This window comes from Mesoplodon densirostris, chromosome 9 (genome assembly GCF_025265405.1).
Source record: "Mesoplodon densirostris isolate mMesDen1 chromosome 9, mMesDen1 primary haplotype, whole genome shotgun sequence".
Classification (NCBI taxonomy): domain Eukaryota; kingdom Metazoa; phylum Chordata; class Mammalia; order Artiodactyla; family Ziphiidae; genus Mesoplodon; species Mesoplodon densirostris.
Window position 1 is genome coordinate 106,892,797 of NC_082669.1, and position 20,965 is coordinate 106,913,761.

The 20,965-nt window shown below is 44.1% G+C and overlaps 1 protein-coding gene across 5 annotated transcripts in view; it reads right to left on the reverse strand.

Moving 5' to 3' along the window:
• Positions 1-13,805: 13,805 nt before the first annotated feature.
• The window catches only part of ZNF786 (zinc finger protein 786), a 36,675-nt gene continuing 29,515 nt past the window's right edge, over positions 13,806-20,965 (reverse strand). For all 5 annotated transcript variants that reach the window (XM_060107571.1, XM_060107570.1, XM_060107569.1 and 2 more), the window contains 2 exons: positions 17,663-17,815; positions 13,806-16,260 (listed from right to left, as the gene is read on the reverse strand). In XM_060107571.1, coding sequence (XP_059963554.1) covers positions 14,438-16,260; positions 17,663-17,815 — 1,976 coding nt within the window. In that variant the 3' untranslated portion in view covers positions 13,806-14,437. The remainder of the gene's footprint in view (positions 16,261-17,662; positions 17,816-20,965) is intronic.

The following is a 20,965-nucleotide window of genomic DNA, read 5'->3' on the forward strand; positions in this document are numbered from 1 at the left end:
TGTGTCAGTTTTCACAAGCCAACAATATATGGTCAGAAAACTGTAAACTGAAACCAGGCAGCTGCACATCTGCATGCCCTGAATGCATGAGGCTTATGATCAATCTTTTTGGGGAATTAAACCCTGTGGGATGAAACCATTGCTTCTGTGTGCTGGAGAACTCAGGAATGGTCCTCACTATCTTTCCCATGGTTCTGATATAGTCCCCTTCCAGTAGAAAGGGGAAAGAAAAGCTGAAGTTTTCGGAAATAAAGAGATTCGTTTTCAGAAATCTCTGCCTCTTCAGGCAAACACTGCTGTAGCCAGAGATACAATCTGCATGTACTTTTCTAGCTTACATTTTTAACTTAAAATCACATCATACTCATTTTCTCACGCTCCTTCATTGTCTTCTGAAGGAACTGAGCTCTCCCTTGAAGGGTCCACCTTGACTCATGAAGATGAGAGACTGAAATGAGGTCCCATGCACACACTCAGACCTCCTTTAGCTGCTCAGGCAGCTGCCTGGGAATGCCTACCATATTCGTTAACTCCATCCTGTTCATAGCTGAGACATGGTATCCGGACTCTATCCTTACCTTTTAGGATGTAATGATATTCAGCTACTGCAACTTTTATTGAATCTTCCAATAGTTTGGAGTATTTACTGCCTTTGATGTGATTCAAAACAGCAAAATGTTCACACTACAGGTGTGGCCAAACATTGAGAGAGTAAGACTAAGCCAGCATTTTTGCAGGAGATTGTCTGTGATAAGACATTCTTTCCAAGTTTGCAAATATAGGTAACTTGCACAGCCATTTTGTTTGTTTGTTAAGCCAGTGGTCTTGGCCACCATTTCTCATTGTTCTATGGTGAAAGAATTCTTAAGAAGATGTTTTAAGACTCAAACTGAGGTTATTTTAGTATTATTGTCACCAAATGCTAGGTTCCAGACATTTGGTAGCTATTACTAAAGAGACCAATGCCCCTGTGGAAATTAAATAGTAAAACTTAAACACAGAATACTTTTATATTAGAAACAAAAAATATTTACTGTGTTTGCTGTGAAAGATTGAGAGTAGAGGTTCTGGAGTCAGACCTCACAGCCTTGAGTTTAGACCCTACCAACTTTTTACTCATTCAGTATTTATTGAGTACCTACTATGTGACTAGTGATTTTCAGTGTGCAATCTTGCATATATTTTTGCTATTTTTAAAAAGATTTATTTATTATATATTTATTTAACTTATTTTTGGCTGCGTTGGGTCTTAGTTGTGGCACACAGGATCTTCATTGAGGCACACGGGATTTTTCATTGTGGCGCGTGGGTTCTTCATTGTAGTGGGCGGGCTTCTCTCCAGTTGGGGTGTGCGGGTTTTCTCTTCTCTTGTTGAGGCACACGAGCTCAGTAGTTGTGGCTTGTGCGGGCTTAGTTGCCCCGTGTCATGTGGGATCTTAGTTCCCCCAACCAGGGGTCAAACGTGTGTCCCCTGCATTGTAAGGCAGATTCTTTACCACTGGACCACCAGGGAAGTCCCTATTTTATGCTATTTTAAGTGAATCTTTAAATTTCACTTGAAATTAGAAATTTCAAATCCTATTGTTCATTGAATGTAGAATACAATTGGTTTTTGTATATTGACCTTGTCTCCTGCAACCTTACTAAACTCACCGCAGTTTTCGTAGCTTTGTTTAGATTCCATTGGATCTTCTACATAAATCATGTCATCTGCAAATAAAGACAGTTTACTTCCTTTTTGTTACGGATGCCTTTTACTTTCCTTATTTCACTGGCCAGAATCTCCAGTACAATGCTGAAGAGAAGTAGTGAGAGAAGATATCCTTGCTTTGTTCTAGATACCAGGGGAAGAATTCAGTCTTTCCCATTATTTGATGTTAGCTATAGGTTTTTAGGTTTTTAGCAGATGCACTTTTGAGGTTGAGGAGGTTCCCTTCTAATTCATAGTTTTCTGAGAGGTTTTTTTTAAAATCATGAATACATCATATTGTTTTTCTTTTTTAATTTGTTCATATAGATTAATATATTGATTGGTTTTCAAAAGTTAAACCAACCTTGCATTCCTGAGACAAACTGCACTTGGTCATGATGTATTATCATTTTTATATATTGTTGGATTTGATTTACCAAAATTTTATTAAGAGTTTATATATCTATGTATAAAAATATTGATCTTTAATTTTCTTCTCGTTATATTTTTATCTGGCTTTGATAAATCAGTAATGCTGGCCTCACAGAATGAGTTGGGAAGTATTCTCTCTTTCTCAGTTTTCTGGAATAGTTTACCAATTCACTAGAGAATTGGTAAAGTTCCCTAGTGAAATTTTCTTTGTGGGAAAGATCTTAACTATAAATTCAATTTCTTTAATAAATATTAAGGCTATTCAGTTTATCTGCTTCTTCTCAAGGGAATTTGGTAATTAGTGGGAATTTGTCCATTTCATGTAAGTTGTCAAATTTATTGTCATAAAGTTGTTAATATTTTATGTTTTAAATAACTGTAGAATCTGTAGTGAGGTCACTTCTCTTACTGCTGATATTGATAATTTTTTTAAAATAAATTTTATTTATTTATTTATTTATTTATTTAGGCTGCGTTGGGTCTTTGTTGCTGCATGCAGGCTTTCTCTAGTTGCTGCGAGCGGGGGCTACTCTTCCTTGCGGTGCGCAGGCTTCTCATTGCGGTGGCTTCTCCTATTGCAGAGCACAGGCTCTAGGCATGCGGGCTTCAGTAGTTATGGCATGCAGGCTCAGTAGATGTGGCTCGCAGGCTCTAGAGCACAGGCTCAGTGGTTGTGGACCAGCTGAGTGGACCAGTGGGTGGCATCCCGCTCTGTCACGCCCTGGCTCACTGCCACATCCCTGAACCTGCTCGTCCTCTTGTTCCCCTCCTGGCTTCCCTCTGTTAGGACTGTGGGCAACATCTCCTATCATCCAAGGGCTGGATGTTCTCAACATGTGTTAGTCTTAATTGCCTCCTTCCAATGACTGGAATCTGCCTTCTCTCATAAACCACACATGAAGCCCTTTCATCGAAAACATGCATTACTTTCCTCCTTGGTTCTCATTAGCCTGTCTAACCTGCATTTTAATCAACTTCAAGTTTACCTCTTGGGCAGGTGCAACCTGCTTCTCATTGGTCAAGACTGAGTTGAGGTGTCGTTTCTCTGGGACAACTTCCCTGACCCCTTGAATGTGGGTTAAGTGCCCTTCTGGGGTGCTATCCTCACGCGTCTGCGTTTCCTCTCACCTGGCGCTTATTCCACTTTCCTATATCTGCCCCTTATTCGTCTTTCTCTCCATTTGACTGTGAGCTTCTTGAGGGCAGGACGATACCCGGCCACATCGACGTTTGCTGAATGACTGGGACTGCTCTTCCTCCTGGTGCTGCCCTTGGACTGGATGTGCTTTCCAAACCTCAGCCCATGGCCATCTGCAATTGGCTGTTGATGTTTATGATCTTAGTAAATTACTCCTAATTTTATAGTATTAGAATCACTTTTATTTAAATGACTTTCAGATCTGGACTAGATTCAGTCTGGGGGTTAATTTCAGTCATATATCCACTCACATATTAAATTTATCACCTCTGCTGATCTTTTTCACTTCTACACTGATTCATTTTGTCAACGAAACCATTTCCATTAACAGTGTCACCATCTTTTCCTTCCCTTCTCCTCTTTCTTTTCCTTCCTCTTTCTCCTCCCTTCCTTTCCTGAACAATTCAGTTCCAAAATCATTAAGTAGAGCTGAGTAAGGTAAGCATCTACAGCAGGTGGGGATGGGAGGGGGTGGGGTGGCCCAGAGCAGGATGTCAGAGCCCCAGTGGGGCTCTGCTCGGGGGAAGGGGTGGCAGTGGCCCCATGAGGTGGCTTACTCACAGGAGGACGGATCAGATAAATAAATATATTACAGATAATGGAAGCAAAGCTCACTCTTGGAGATGAGAATTACCAATATGGGAAGGGACAAAACTAGAACGGACACTGGTATGGTAGTGGTATTGGTGTGGAATCATTCATAAAAATAGATGTGGAGGGCTTCCCTGGTGGCGCAGTGGTTGAGAGTCCGCCTGCCGATGCAGGGGACACGGGTTCGTGCCCCGGTCCGGGAAGATCCCACATGCTGCAGAGCGGCTGGGCCCGTGAGCCATGGCCGCTGAGCCTGCGCGTCCGGAGCCTGTGCTCCGCAACGGGGGAGGCCACAACAGTGACAGGTCCGCGTACCGCAAAAAAGAAAAAAAAAAAAAGATGTGGAAATAAATGTAAATATAAACATGTGTACGTGTTATATGTACGTATGTCCTAGCTCTGTCCACTGAGAGGGTCTGGGAGTAGCGATCCTCAAATAGCAATGGGCACCACTAGTGCCGGATCTTGGCTTCTAACCCACTCTCCGTTACAAGGACCCAGGGGTCCTGGGAGAGATGATCAACTGCAGCGCTGGAACAGGGTAAACAGAAGCCACACATGGAACAACTTGTGACAGAGATAGCAAGGAAGTTGCTCAAGAATGATGAGAACAAGTCATTTTAAACATGAGAAGTGTGAAGCCATCCTGAGACAGAAGGAACTGCGTTTGGGGGTCCAGATGGCAGTGCTCTTTGATGACGTGGTCATCTGTTTCTGAGCCCAGGAGTAGGAGAATCCGGATAAGCATCAGAACGAATGCTCGTGGTGCATGCTTTACATGCATGTGATGAGGGATGAGACTGCTCTCTCTAGGCATGAGATGTTTTTGTTGAAAATTTGAGAGTAATTCATGAAATCAAAGGCTAAGCAAGTCTCAGAAGGTCATCCATACTTTCTGTTTGCTACTTGGTCAGCCTTTAACGAGACAGCAAACTTGACGTACCCATCCAGCGTCTTTTAAAGTCACAGATACTTATATTTAAGTCACTTTTGCAGTTGAAGATTCAGCAGTGATTCAGTGAGTCGTCCACATAGTGGTGAAAGCATAACTGGATAGAAAATCAAGCCCTTAGAGTTTTCATGCTGAGAGTGCTGACGTTGAAAGGTAGTAGAAGTCACACTTCTCATAATGTTTAAAAGCCTTCTACCTTTGTTCGTATCAGGCGAGAAGTTACGACACAGATCTTGAAAAGCCAGACTTGTCAATATGTAAAATGGGCAAGGTTTGGATGATATAATTCCAAGAAGAGCTTGTGATGGTTTTGCTGGTTCTCTTTCCCAAACAACAGTTGCTGCAAACAAAGCAGATTTATACCCTGACAAAGGTGGAATATTGAATGTACAGGCCCTTGTTTTACAGGAACAGTGGGGGGATGGGGGGAACTCATAAAGAAGTCAGTCATTGGAACTGCCACAGACACTCATGTCTAACTGGAGAAACTTGACCTGACACAGATAGTTTGATTCAATTAAAAGGACATTTGAGGGAATTCCCTGGCAGTCCGGTGGTTAGGACTCAGCTCTCTCAATGCCAGGGGCCCAGGTTCGACCCATGGGTGGGGAACTAAGATCCCACAAGCCGCGTGACACAGTAAAAGATAAAAATAAAATAAAAAGCCATTTGAGGGCCTCCCTGGTGGCGCAAGTGGTTGAGAGTCCACCTGCCGATGCAGGGGATACGGGTTCGTGCCCCGGTCTGGGAGGATCCCATATGCCGCGGAGCGGCTGGGCCCGTGAGCCATGGCCGCTGAGCCTGCGCGTCCGGAGCCTGTGCTCCGCAACGGGGGAGGCCACAACAGTGAGAGGCCCGCATACCGCAAAAAAAAAAAAAAAAAAAAAAAGCCATTTGAGCACATAGCATAAGACACAGTCATGTAAGTACCTACCGTAGGATACAGTCGTTTAAATGTGTTAAAATACTGTGTGATAAAGTATGCATAGAACTGTCTTCAGCATTTCCTGTGAGACATCTTTAAACCCATTCATGTGTTTTTAAGAAAAATACAGCAAGTTGCATTTTACAGAGACTTCTACAATTGGTAGTTTGACTCCACTGAAATGAAATTCAAACTGAAAACTATTTGCCCCCAGATCATGTTACAAATGTCAGAAAGAAATGATAAATCATCAGTGTTCTTTTTCAAGACCATTTGCACCAGAAAAACAAACCACTTTCTGTAGATGACAAAGGGGAATAAGGAAAATGCCCTATAGCTTCCTGATAACTTGGAAAATGTAAAACAGAAGCTTGATTAAGCAGCCACAACCCAAGAGAAATAATACTATATTAATATTTATTGAAAAAGTTCCAATAAATATGTGTTGAAAGAAAGGAGGGAGGGCATAGAACTGGAACTCAAGAAACCTAGGCTGTATTCTCAGTCACTAGCTATATGACCTGGAGCAAGTCACTTCAACCTCTGTGTAACTCACTTTACTCATCTATAAAGTGAGGGAGTTGGATTATGATCCCTAAAGATTTTATTCTGAATACCATTTTGTGTGTGTGTGTTAGGGAAAAGGCAGTAAGAAATTAATTGTCATGTTTCTTGGGAAACATTGTTTCAATTTAATCTAAGTATCAGGAAACTGAGTTACTGTCACCCCTGAGAATCTCTGAAAGACTTGAAACTAAAATAAGAGTTGCAACCGTCATTATCATTTTCTAAAGAACTACATGTTAAAGTGACAGTCCCTATCATTGCAATTTAGTAGTATACTCTATGTTCCCCTATGGGACTCCTTTCCTTTTCTAAGCCATAATTCCCTGTTCTTTCTCCCACTATGTACCTTACTAACAGTACTTCCCCAGCACACAAGCTGAGCTTCAGAGAAGCAGGAACACTCAGAAAGCCCTGGGCTGACTGTAAAATCAGTGGCTATGTGTACATCTCTTTCATTCGTTAATTCATTGATTCAACAAGTGTTTGTAGAGCGCCCACTGTGGAAACACACTGCATGGGTAACAAAGATTAAAAAAAAAAATCAGTCCCAGCTTCGAGGAACTTAGTAACCACGGCTGAGAGCGCGGATTTCCCTGCACGGCCCCCTCTGGACTCCAATGCGCGACCTCGGGTTAGACTGCTGGGCTAGGGCTGCAGATTTCACAGTCAGTCCGAGGATCCCGGACCGCGCCTCCTCCAGGCCCGGCTCCCGCCCGAGCAGGCTTTTCTTCCTGCCACCGCGGACCGCTCCTTCTGCCGGGCCGAGAGGTCACCGCTGACACTTACAGAGTCTGCGTAGCCCGAGACCCGCGGCACGGCCGCTGAGCCCGCCCCCGGGATGGTCCCCGGCAGGATTCCAGGGCTCGGTTGGGTGCGGGGTACCCTTTCCAAATGCCGGTGCCGCGGCGGACGACCAGATCTTACCGACCGCTCGGGGGTGGGGCCTGCGCCCATCAGCCCCGCTCAGCGGGGGCCGTTGCCATGGGGACACGCAAGGCATCCTGGGAACGTTGCCTTTCTGGGACTGGGCTCCTACGGCGCCGCCTGCAGGCAGGAGGAGCCAAGAGTCTCCAGAGGCAGGTCATAGCGCTGCGCGTCTGGTCTATATCTGGGAGGACTGCAGTTTAAACTCTGCCCCCCACCTCCGTTTTTTTTAATGGTACGTCACATCTTAGTTGTGGCACACGGGATCTTTGTTGGGGCATGTGGCCTCTCGTTCAGGCACGTGGGCTCCTTGTTGTGGTGCGCGGTCTCCTCTCTAGTTGTGGCCTGTGGGTTTTCTCTTCTCTAGTTGTGGCACGCTGGCTCCAGGGCGTGTGGGTTCTGTAGTTGTGGCACGCGGGCTCTCTAGCTGAGGCACGCGAGCTCAGTAGTTGTGGTGCGGAGGATTAGTTGACCCGTGGCATGTGGGATCCCAGTTCCCCGACCAGGGATCGAACCCGAGTCCCCTGCATTGGAAGGTGGATTCCTTACCACTGGACCACCAGGGAAGTCCCGCTCCTTCCTCTTTTGGGGGTTACACAAGGTTGGACCTAAAATTGATGGGCATATCAATCAGGGAATTGGATCATGTGTAAGGTTGCCCATTTCTGCCTGAATTTTTGGTACACCGAACTTCTTGACAGTGAAAAAAATTAATAGTCAATCTCATGAAGATATGGAAATTGTTATTTGAGCCAACCTGAGGATTATTACAGGGGAGACAGTCTTGCAGAAAGCTCTGAAGACTGTTCCACCTATCAGAAGGCAAAGCACAGTCATATAGATTTTTTTTTTTTTTTTTTTTTTTGCGGTATGCGGGCCTCTCACTGTTGTGGCCTCTCCCGTTGCGGAGCACAGGCTCCGGATGCGCAGGCCCAGCGGCCATGGCTCACGGGCCCAGCCGCTCCGTGGCATATGGGATCCTCCCAGACCGGGGCACGAACCCGTATCCCCTGCACCGGCAGGCGGACTCTCAACCACTGCGCCACCAGGGAGGCCCAGTCATATAGATTTTTGAGACAAAGCGTTATACATCAAAGTACCGTATTGACAGTTTACATAGTCCAACGAGGCAAGTAGTGGGTTATTGTGACCTCTTACAGGATTGAGAAAGGAATATTAACTCCTAAGGAGTTACCCTGCTGGTGCCAGGAGGAAATTGGGTGAGGTTTTTCTGGCGAGTAGGCATTCCTGTGTCTTCTAAGGGGATATAGTTAATGTCTACGTAATGCAGATGCACAGTGCACACTAAAAGGGAGACGGTAGTGGTTCAAAGGGAGAGGGTCCCTCTCCTCCTCTTTTCCTATCCTCCAGTTACTGTGGGGAAAATGTCCCTCCCTCATCAAAAGCCAGTTCCTCCACTTCCTCTATTATCTTTCCTCTCGACATCAATTTCCTCCTCTTTCAGAATCCTCCTCCATTAGCATGCAAACATGCTCCAGCATCAATAACTTTTCCCGCTACTGCCAAATTCTCTTTTCTCCTTCATGACCAAACTTCTTTCAAACTTGAGTTTTCTGTGTAGCCTGTCTCCAATTCCTTATTCACACTCCTGCACCAATCAACCAAGTTTTCCCTTTCTGCCCCAACGGCTCCCAATGAAACTGTTCTTGATTAGGTCAACATTTATCTCAATGTTGCCAATTCTACTGGCCATTTCCCTGTTCTCATCGTACTCCTTAGCAGCAGACCTGCTTCTTGGAATACTCTCCTTGCTTGGCTAGTGAGACACCATGTTCTCATGGGATCTCTCTCACCTCACTGCTCTCTCCTTTTTGGTCTCTTTTGCTTCTTCAAATCTATTGACCCTCAAACTATTGGGGGTTTTGACCAGGAAAATGACATGACCTGACTTTTATTTTTAAAGGATCACTCTGGCTGCTCTCTGGAGAACAGACTGTGGGCAGGCAATGGTGGAAACAGGAAGATCAGTGAGGAGGCTATTGAAATAATCAGGCACCAGGTGATGGCAGCCTGAGCCACGTTGTCTTAGAGGAGGTGGTGAGAAGACTTAAGAGTCTAGATTTATTTTGAAGATGGAACTCTCAGGACATATTGATGGATTAGGTGAGATTTTTGAGAGAGAGAAGTCAAAGTATCAAGATTTTTTACCTAAGAAACTAGAAGGTGGAGTTTCCATTTGCTGAGATGGAAAGGACTACAGAAGGAACAGGATAAGGGAGGAAAATTAGAAGTTTGGTTTTGGAAATGTCGAATTTGAGAAGTCTATTAGACATCCAAGTGGATGTGGTGAGAAGCTGTCCTTTTATTCCCTGATACACCACACAGGCATAATAGAAACTGTTGCCTCTCCCTCAACAACTTATTTTAAGTGTTTGGTGAGCACATCCTTTTCTGTACTTTTTACCAGGTGACTCTCATCAGGATATAATCACGCTGGTTTCCGGGGTGTGTGTGTTATTCTCATAGAGTGGGGTCACAGTTAAAAAGCCCTCTAGTTTCCATGGGAGTGACTGGTTTGTTCCTAACTTATTTTAAAACTTCTGATGACAAACTCCCCTTTGTCAATTATAACTAAAAGTTTCTGGATTTTAGTTATTTAATAACTCCAAGCTTCACATTTTAGGTTGATGGAAACCTCCCCCCAGAACTATCTTGGTCAAGAGTGAAGTAGTGAATTACGTTCAGTCAGAAAGAAGATTCTATTTTATTCCTAAATAATCTCTTTGTCCCTAAAATCATAAAGGGTTTCCATTCATTCTGATGGCTTTTCTTCCCTATTTTAAAAAAGAATCCTTTCATTAATCTTTTGGTCTTTTCCAAGATGCTGCTAATAATCTCCCTTTGCCTATGTGATTTTTTACACTGAATACTTGTGGTTTTCTCTGTTCTCTTTCTCTGTAATCTTCCTTCCCTGGTTTAGGTAACTGTGCTGGTTTTGTTTGTTTAAGCAGTTAGTATTTCTTATCCACAGAACATGCATTTCCTGGATTTCCAATTAAGCGTGGTGGAAGGATCCCTGCCCTGGACTCAGGAGACCCGCACGGTCTCAGCCCTGCCACTAACTAGGTATGAGATTGTGGATAAGACACTTAACTGTGGCTTTGGTTTCCTTCTCTGTAATATTAGATATTGGATTTTAAAACTCTAAAATTCTAAAAAGAATTAAAAGGAGTGTCCAGCCCTCCTTTAGGACTTTTATATTTTATTTTTATATTACTACTTTTAAAAATTTCAGTTTCCTTGTAATCACATACATTTTTATATAGATGCATAATCACACATGAGGGGCTTTTTGGTGTACTTTCCCCCCTTTATTTGCTTCTTTCCTCCACTCTCTTCCCCTCCTACCTTTATGTCATATATGTATATATGATTAATATGTATAGATATGCTTTTTTCCTATAGAAAAATGGGCAGAGGCTAGTATTTGCACAATTCATTTTGTCCCATTTACTCTTATTTTCTGTGTGTTGAAACTTGGTTCTGTTTTCTCTGAGATTTCTTTAATACTACTATGAGATTTTGTTTTGTTTTGTTTTGGGTTTTTTTTGGCTGTGCTGCACAGCTTGCGGGATCTTAATTCCCCGACAAGGGATTGAACCCCGGGGCCCTGGCAGTGAAAGTGCCGAGTCCTAACCACAGGACTGCCAGGGAATTCCTGAGATGTTTTTATTTTAGCAATCACTTTTTTTTAAACTTCCTAGAATTTGTTTTTCAGATGCTTCCTTTTTCATAACATTATGTTCTTGTTTTATAATAAGTGTTCTCCAATTTTTCTGAATATTTTTATTAGAGATTTTAAAATATAGCTTTTATTTCCTGAATGAGCTATGGTTTGTCTGACATACTTTTTTTCTTGCTTGTCTTGGTCTTTCTCTTTCATGTAAAAGTGTTTTCCAAATGTTTGATAACCTTGCCTGTCCATATCTGAGAATGCAACAGTAGACAAGTCATTAGGATCTTTGTGTCCATGCGTGGGTCTTGTATGACAGTTTACTCCAAGGTGACTGACTGCTTAGGAGTCATGCTAGAATGAGGAGGGCTTTTATCTCAGACAACATCCATATTGTTCTAGTTATCCCCAGATGCTTTGTTCATTTCCTTTTTTCCCATACAAGGTAAACACCTAGCTGCCAGACATACTTCCTGCTTCTGGTGTTGGTAGTGGTAGGGGTGGAGTGGGGCTGGACTACTCACTGTAATAGACTTTCAGTTAATGCACTGGTTTCCAGCCTCCATCCTGCCTGGCTCCCCAGGTTGAGCTTCTAATCTGAGCAAATCAATAGTCCCCTCAGCTCAGTCCTGTGATCCTCTTCATTAGATACCACTCTTTAATAACTTTCTGAAATCTACTGAAATTTCTCATCTGGTGATGGTCTCCTCGGAATTCTGTTCTTTGTTGTGGATTTATAGACTTTGAAGAAAAATCCCTTTACTATAATTTCAATGGGATACTGAGAGGCAGAAGACACAAACATGAGCGTGTGCTTAATTCCTATCTTGAATCAAGACAGTAACTGGACTTTTGTGAATAGGGTCATTTTTCTTACTCGTAGTAGTTACCTAGCTGATTCTCTTGGATGTTCCAGGTACACAGTAATATGATGTATTCTATAATGTTAAATAATGGCTCAGCAGAGACCTTGTCTTCTTGACTTAAATGGATTTTTTTAAAACCATTCTGTCCTTTTAATATGATCTTCACTGTTGCGCCAATCAGAGTTCTTATTCCTTTGTAGGTGACAGGATCCTTTTTTTTTTTTCCTTCTTCTTATTTTTGGAAGTTCAGGGATTTCACCAGGATATCTCAGCAGTGATATTTTTTTTTTTTTTAGGAATTTTGGGCAGGAAAGGAAGAGAAGTTTTAGGAACCTGTGCTTAATAATACCTTCCTTCCCAGAAATCCCTCTACTCGTTAAACACCACTCTGGTATCTTTTTCATTTGTAGCGTGGGCAGCCTAGGGTACTGGGGTTTAGTTGGGTCGTGCCCTTTTTCTCAGCTTCCTCCAAAACCCTTCCAGTTTCTAACAAAATTCAAACACTCTGGATCTTTTACTATCTCTGAGATCCTCCAATTTTAACAGGAAATATGTGAGAACACCGAACTAGAGGCCCTGGCCTTCAGTCTTCCTCAGAGCCTCTACATGATTCATTGCCACATCCTCCTCCTCCCCTCCCCCAGCACAGACCCCCCCCTTCTCCTCCCCCTCCCCCACTACAGACCCTACTCCTCCTCGCCCTCCTGCTCCCTCACCACGGGCCCTCGTCTGTAGCAGGGGCCACGGCCCCTTCTTTCCTCACACACTGTGAGGTCAGCTGCCTCATGAACACAGCAGACATACCCATGTGTGTCTAGTGATTATAAACCTGCCTAAATCATATCACCTCTTAATATCATCAGTCACCTCTGTTAGTGTCCTATCACATGAGAGAAAAAAGGGTGCTCTAAAACCAATTAAAGATTTATTCTGACTTAAAGTTCTGTTTTGTCACCTAAAACTGAGGGTGTTCATCCCCTGATATTCTGTCTTAGACTAAGAGCTACTTGGCTGGAGCCAGGACTATTCTTCAGTAATATTTTCCAGAATGAGTCCTGTAGAACTCTATTGATGTCCACAAGATCATAGTGGGTTTTTTTTGGGGGGGGGGAATAAAGACAGAAAGGAATCCCAAGGTCAAATATATTCAGAATATACTATACATTATGTCTTCCTCTTGAGAGTCATAGACTCTGTGTGTGTGTAGGGGGAAACTGTTTAACTTATTTATTCGGAGCTAGTGTTCCAGAGAAAATCATCTTGAACTATTGCTTTATAGTAATGTCTATTATAGTTTACTAACATCTCATTTTCTATCATCCCTAGAATTTCAGGTCAGCCGTTCTTTTAAATGAAACATTAACCCTCTGAAAGTCAGGAATTCTCTGGATGGAGTACAACTCTGTCCCTGGGGTATAAACATTCTGTGCTCACACAGCCTTCACCTAGTATAACAAATGGGATATTTTCCTCGACTTCTATTTGTATTATGTTTACTTTTAACGCTTGCTTGAAAACTTTCTACACGAAACTGTTGTTGCCTGTCAGGCTCCCTAATAAAGCTGTTTAGCTTTGTTATTTTGTCTTAACTCAGACTTTAGTCATCTGCCTAGAAAGTCACTCTTGGGAATCTCATTCACTCTCTCAGTTGCAAACAGCACCTGTGTTCTGCAACTCCCAAATCGACCTCCTGTCCCAATCTCTTATCTAAACTCTAGCTACCCCCCCCCGTGGGGTGGGATAAATTAGGAGTTTGGGATACTAAATATAAAATAGATAATCAATAAGGACCTACTGTATAGCACAGGGAACTATACTCAGTATCTTATAATAACCTGTATGGGAAAAGAATCTGAAAAAAAATAGGTATATATGTATGTATAACTGAATCACTTTGCTGTACACCTGAAACTAACACATTGTAAATCAACTATACTTCAATTTAAAAAAACAAACAAAACTCTAGTCCCATACAACTTAGCACCTTCGGTTTTATTTTCTTCAACCCAGATTAATCAAATTTTGCATGAATTATCAGCTTTTCCTTAAGGGTAACCATGCATAATCACTATGAAACCTGCTGTGAAACTTCAGCATTCACACAGACAAACCATGAGTCGGAGAACTCATTTTGTTGCTATTAGCTTCAAATAAGTCAAAACCAAATCCTATCATATCAGGCCTGCAACAAAAGTCGCTGGGTTAACCCCCCTGCTTATCATACTATGAAAAAAAGAAGAGCTGACATTTAACAGTCACCCCATCCTTTTAGCTTTCAGAACAGTACTGGAGGGATTTCCTGCTGTCTAAATTCAAGCTGTAATTTCAGAGTTAGCTTATTAGCACATTGGGGAAAATCACCCATTAAGATGGTGGGAAGAACAAACCTACCTACTGTTTCTATCCACTGTTTTCTATCAATGGATAGAAAACGCAGCTGGTGATGTTTTAAATGAGAATCTTTGTGGTTTCTCATATTTCTAACTTGTATTACATTCTTGCTCCATCTGTCTTACCAGAGTTTGGGTTTGGCTGCGCTGGCTGTGGACTCCCTGGCAATACCGACTCTGCTGACCGCTTTGGGCGCCCTACTCGGCCTCAACTCCAGTCGGCCTCAATCATCGCAAACAGTTGGCTGAGCCTTTGCTTAACGTCAGGCTCACTGGGGGCACGACAGGACTTCGTGTGCACTCTGATGTGTTCAGCGAGTTTCGACTTATAAATGAAGCCCTTGCCGCAGTCTGCACAGGCGAACGGCCTGTCGGGCCTGTGGATGCGCTGATGCCGAAGCATGTGGCCCCTTTCCCGGAAGTTTTTATTGCATTCGGGGCAGCGGAAAGGCCTCTCACCGGTGTGCAGGCCCTGGTGGCTGAGCAGCTGCGCCTTCAAGCGGAAGCTCTTGTCGCACTGGGGACACTGAAAGGGCTTCTCGCCCGTGTGCGTCCTGATGTGCTCCACGAGCTTGGACTGCTTGGCGAAGCCTTTGCCACACTCGCAGGAAAAGGGCATCCGGCCGCCGTGCAGCAGCCGGTGCGCCTTCATGTCGGCCTTCACGCGGTAGCTCTTGCCGCAGTCGGGGCACGGGAAGGGCCTCTCGCCCGTGTGCAGGCGCTGGTGGCTCCGCAGCTGCCCCTTGAGACGGAAGCGGCGGCCGCACTCGGGGCAGCCGAAGGGCCGCTCGCCGCTGTGCACGCGGAAGTGCTCGGCCAGCTTGGACGGCCTCGTGAAGCCCTTGCCGCACTCCGCGCACTGGAAGGGCCGCTCGCGGCTATGCGTGCGCTCGTGCGCCTTCAGGATGCCCTTCAGGCGGAAGCTCTTGCCGCACTCTGGGCAGCCGAAGGGCCGCTCTCCGCTGTGCACCCGCAGGTGCTCGCGCAGCTTGCACGGGTGGGCGAAGCCGCGGCCGCACTCGCCACAGGAGAGCGGCCTCTCGCCGCCGTGCCTCCTCAGCCGGAAGCCCAGGCCGCATTCCGGGCACGCGAGAGGCTGCTCGTCTGAGTGCAGCCGCCGGTGGAGCCGCAGCCGCCCGTGCTGGCGTGAGGCCCGGCCGCACTCGGCGCACCGGAAGGGCCGCTCTGCGCTGTGCACATGGGTGTGGTCTGGAAGCCCGCACTGCGGGGAGGAGCGCCGGCTGCACGGGCCGCAGGAGGCCGGCCTCTCCGCGCCGGGGCAGGGCTCGAGAGCCTCCGGGCGCTCCTCACCAGCCGGGCTCAGGTCCGGCTTCTCTACTGAGCGCGGGAGCTCAGCCTGCTCGGAGGCGGCCCCGGCACCCTCTCTCCGGGAGCCTGGCCTCTCCGTGCCGGGAGGGCCCCAGGGGCCTCTCTCGTCGCAGCGGGGGCACTGGGAAGGCCTCGGCCCTGTGCGCAGGTGCTGGGCGTACACTTCACACTCGCTGCCGGGCAGCTGGCTCTCCTCGGGATGGATTGCCAGGGGTCTAAGCAAACACAACTTCCGGCGGAAGCCCCGCCCATACTCTGGACAGCGGAAGTGCCTCTGTTGCCGGGGGATGCTCAGCGGCTGTTGTGCCTCGGTTTGTTTGCGGAATTGATCCCAGGCCCTGTGTAGCGGGTCCTTCAAGTGGCTCCCCTGGTGCTGCTCTGAGAGGTTCTTCCAAAAGCCTTCCCCACAGACGGGGCAAGGGTGCTGGAGGCCCTCCCCGGAGGTTTCCTGGAAGCCTGGGAGACCGAGGGTCCTGGGACTTAGGATTCTGTCTCTTGGAGTGGGTTCCCTGGAGCTGTGGACTACTGGAACTAGAGCCCGAGTATCATGTCTTTGTGGATTCAGGAGGGCGACGACTTGGTCAGGCCTGAAGGAAACATCTTCACTTTTTCCTAATAAGGGTTCAGAGCAACGCTGGCTCTGAAGAGGATCTACTTGGAAATGGCAGTGGGCTTCTCCTGGTTTCACAGCTTGCTGGCTTCCTGAAATTGAAAAGAAAACTATAGTCAGTATCCCAGGCTGTGACATGACCAAGGCTTATGTGGCCGTAGCAGTGACCTGAGGTGGCCTGGAAGCCCAGCTTCCACTGAACTAAACCAGCAGCTCCTTTCAGTGGGGGTCAGTTTCATGACCAGGAGTTTGGTGAGAGTCTGCTGAAACTAAACTGAACAGACCTATCTTAGAATAATATTGAAAAGAGAACATGTAAGTCACAAATGTAGGGCCTAAGCTTTGGAATCAGACTGGGTTCGAATCCCATTTGTCCACTGTGCAAGCTTTGTCAAACTCATCTCTGGCTTCAGTTCCTTCTCCTGTAGAAATGGAAACAGTACATAAGACTATTGTGAGAACTGTATGAGTTAAAACGTGGGTAAACGGCTTAGCGTGGGCCTGGCACGCTGCATGTTCCCTGTAAATGTTCACCGTTATGACCTCAGGGCCACCAGACTTGTCCCATTTGGATGTGCAGACATTCCTGGAGTCAAAAAATAATGACAGGGACTTCCCTGGCAGTCCAGTGGTTAAGACTTCACCTTCCAGTGCAGGGGGTGAGGGTTCAATCCCTGGTCAGGGAGCTAAGATCTCACATGCCTCCTCGCCAAAAAACCAAAACATAAAACAGAAGCAATATTGTAACAAATTCAATAAAGACTTTAAAAAAGATAAAATAATGACGGCAGTGTTACTGCCAGGCCCTGGCTAACACTGTGATTCCATATACTCCAGGAGCCGTCCTAAGACCGGATGTTCCTCCCTCCTCGTCTCTATTCCTACCAACCTTGTAAAAAGGTTTCTTGGAAGAATTGCTAACAGACAGTAAAAAGTGAAATAATTTGTGAAGAAAAACTTTTACTCTCCTGAAAGCAGCAGCTAAAAATTAAATTACTGACATTTTTTGGAATGATGCTCCCATTTGACTTTCTCTTTCCATACTTTAATACTAACCCTTAAGAATCCAAAAATCTCAGACTCTCCCATCATGACAAGAAACAAGAGGAGTCTCTATTCCTCCCCACCTCACTACTAAGAATACCTCATATTTGCTGAACTCTTACTGTGTTGCCAGGTATCATTGTAACAGTTTACACACATTAACCCATTTAATCCTATAAGGTAGGTACTTTTATTATCTTCATTTTATAGGTCAGGAAATTGAAATGCTATGAGGTTGAATAACTTGCCCAAGGTCACCTGGAAAAGGCAAGATCCAGACTCAGGATCCAGAACCCACAATCCTAACAACTATGCTTTACTGCCTTTCTCTAGAATATACCAGGTTTTAAGCCTCAGTCCAGTCAAACAGGAAGTCAAGGTCAGAGAATTGGAACCAAGAAACCTGAATGGGATGTCTTAAGGACAGGGCCCTGATTTCTTAATACTCACCCCCAAACAGTTGTCCCTCAATAACTGGATCCAAATGCAAATCAGCAGAGGAGCAAATTATGTTTCCTGATTTCTGTGATTCTCCCCAGTTCCTGAAGAGTTCTCTCCCCTGTTCAAGCCAGGATATTAGTTCTGGTTTGGGAAGTCCATCATCTGTACAGAGAAGTCAAACAGGGTAGTTTGGTTTTCTTGAGCACTAAATTTAAAGCACAATGAGCTGTTTTTAAATTCTCAAATTTACCCCTGGGAAAATGTATGAGAAGAGATTTTTAAAAATAGATTATAGGTTTACACAAAGAAAAGCAGAACTGCCCACACATTATAACAGTGGTTCCTAATCTACCTGGACCTGTTAGACGACTCTGTGTTTGATTTTGTCTTGGTCCCAATATATCTAGCAATGCTGCATTTTGTCACAGGTTTCTTAAAACCCACCAGTATTGTGCTTTGAGAATCGTGGGACAACCCCTGAGACAACTGGAGATATCTTGGGAATAGGGGGTATATGAAAATAAGAACTGGAGCTTCAGCTAAAATATTCTGAGAAGTACTTCCAGTGACAGTGCTAATCACAACCTAAAATAGTTGAGTTCTGCTAGAATAGAAGGGGGTTGCAATGAATTAAATGAACAAATTAAAATATTACAAGATACCCATTTCCCTGTAAAAAATGTTTACTCTGTGTATTTTCAAGTAAAACTTTCTTTCAGTAATACATATATTTAAAAGAACTAAAAGTATGCTTCATGGATTGCTAAAGGGAGATTAGTAGATGGTCCAAATCAGAGAAAGAGGATAAGCTGGGCAATGCTGAGGAATTTTAGGGATAAAATGTCAGAGTGACATATACATTAGCCCTCTGAAATCTGACTTCAACCCCAAAAGAATTCCAAGGCTGCTCTCATGAAAAAAGGAATCACTATCTTTTATTTAAACCCATACACCTAAAACAAATATCATATAATATCACTTATATGTGGAATCTAGAAAAAAGGTACAGATGAACTTACTTGCAAAGCAGAAATAGAGACACAGATGTAGAGAACAAACATGTGGATACCAAGGGGGGAAGGGGAGGTGAGATGAACTGGGAGATTGGGATTGACATATATACACTACTATATATAAAACAGATAACTAATGAGAACCTACTGTATAACACAGGGAACTCTACTCAGTGCTCTGTGGTGACCTAAATGGGAAGGAAATCTAAAAAAGAGGGGATATATGTACATGTTTAACTGATTCACTTTGCTGTACAGCAGAAACTAACACAACATTGCAAAGAAACTATACTCCAATAAAAATTAATTAAAAAATAAATCCATACACCTATTCTCAGTCTTCATCTGGGTTGAACTCTCAGCATCTTTTAAAATAAATCTATTTTTCAAAAAAATTAAGAAAACAAGTCCATTTACAAGAACATCAAAAAGAGTAAAATACTTAGGAATAAATTTAATAAAAGAAACATAAGACTTGCCCAATACAAATCATAAAATGTTGTTGGAGGTAATTTTAAAAGTCCTAAAAAAAAGTACTAAATAAGTGAAATGATATCCCATGTTCATGAACTGGAAGACTTAGTACTGTTAAGATGACAATATTCCGCAAACTCCATCTGCCTTTTTTTTTTTTTTTTTTGGCAGAAAGTGACAAACTGATCCTAAAGCAATGGTAATTAAAACAGTGTGGTACTGGCACAAGACTAGACATATAGATCCATGAAACAGACTTGAGAATCCAGAAATAAACTCCGACATTTACAGTTAATTGGTTTTCCAAAAGGGTGCCAAGATAATTCAATAGGGGAAAGAATAGTCTTTTCAACAAACGGTGTAGGGACAACTGGATCCCTGTATCACACAGTGTGAAAAAATTAACTCAAAATGGATCAAAGAAGGGGAAAAAAAGGATCAAAGACCTAAATATATGCACTAAAACTATAAAACTCTTAGAAGAAAACAGGAGTGGATCTTTGTGACACTGAATTAGGCAATGGCTTCTTAGATATGACACCAAAAGCTCAAGCAACAAAAGAAAAAATAAACTGGAATTCATCAAAACTTAAAACTTTTGTGCTTCAAAGGACTCCATCAAAAAGGGAACAGGTAGGGCTTCCCTGGTGGCGCAGTGGTTGAGAGTCCGCCTGCCGATGCGGGGGATGTGGGTTCGTGCCCCGGTCCGGGAGGATCCCGCGTGCCGCGGAGCGGCTGGGCCTGTGAGCCGTGGCCACTGGGCCTGCGCGTCCGAAGCCTGTGCTCTGTGACAGGAGAGGCCACGGCGGTGAGAGGCCCGTGTACCGCAAAAAAAAAAAAAAAGGGGGAACAGGTAACCCATAAAAACGGAGAAAATATCTGCAAATCATATATCTGATAAGAGTTCAGTATTCAGAACAAATAGAGAACACTTATAACCCAACAGTAAAAAGACAAATAGCCCACTATAAAAATGGGCAAAGTATTTGAATAGACATTTCTTCAAAGAAGATACACAAATGAAAAGATGCTCAACATGATTAGCCATTAAGGAAGTGCAAACCAAACCCACATTGATACACCACTTCACATCCATTTGATCTTTTGTTGTTTCTTCATTGCTGCGCGTGGGCTTTCTCTAGTTGCGTCGAGCAGGGGCTACTCTTCACTGTGGTGTGCGGGCTTCTCATTGCAGTGGCTTCTCTTGTTGTGGAGCATGGGCTCTAGGAGCATGGGCTTCAGTAGTTGTGGCTCGCGGGCTCTAGAGCGCAGGCTCAGTAGTTGTGAAGCACGGGCTTAGTTGCTCCATGACATATGGGATCTTCCCGGACCAGGGATCAAACCCATGGCCCCTGCACTGGCAGGTGGAATCTTAACTACTGCGCCACCATAGAAGTCCACATCCATTTGATCTTGATGCTTGGAACATTCTTTTTGGGTGGCACAGGGTTCATGTCACAAGATTATTTTTCTTTTCTCTATAGATTCAATTACTTTAATTGGTTCTTTGCTAACAATGAAAATAATGTAATATCTTGTATTAATGTTTCAGAAACACCGTATAGAAACTGGAAATCTTAATTATGGTAATGGAACAGAACATAATTATTAGAAACATTGCAATATAAAAGAAGTGGTTTGGCTGTCAGACGCTGGCAAGAGAAGTGGAGGGAATATAGGAGAACTAATTACCTTCATAGACTGAAAGAATAAAGAGATATAATAAAAAGTTCATGAAACATGATCTAGAAGTTTATTATTTAAATTATAAAGGTGGCCAACAGAGGCATTAAAAAACTATCAGGGGCTTCCCTGGCAGTCCAGT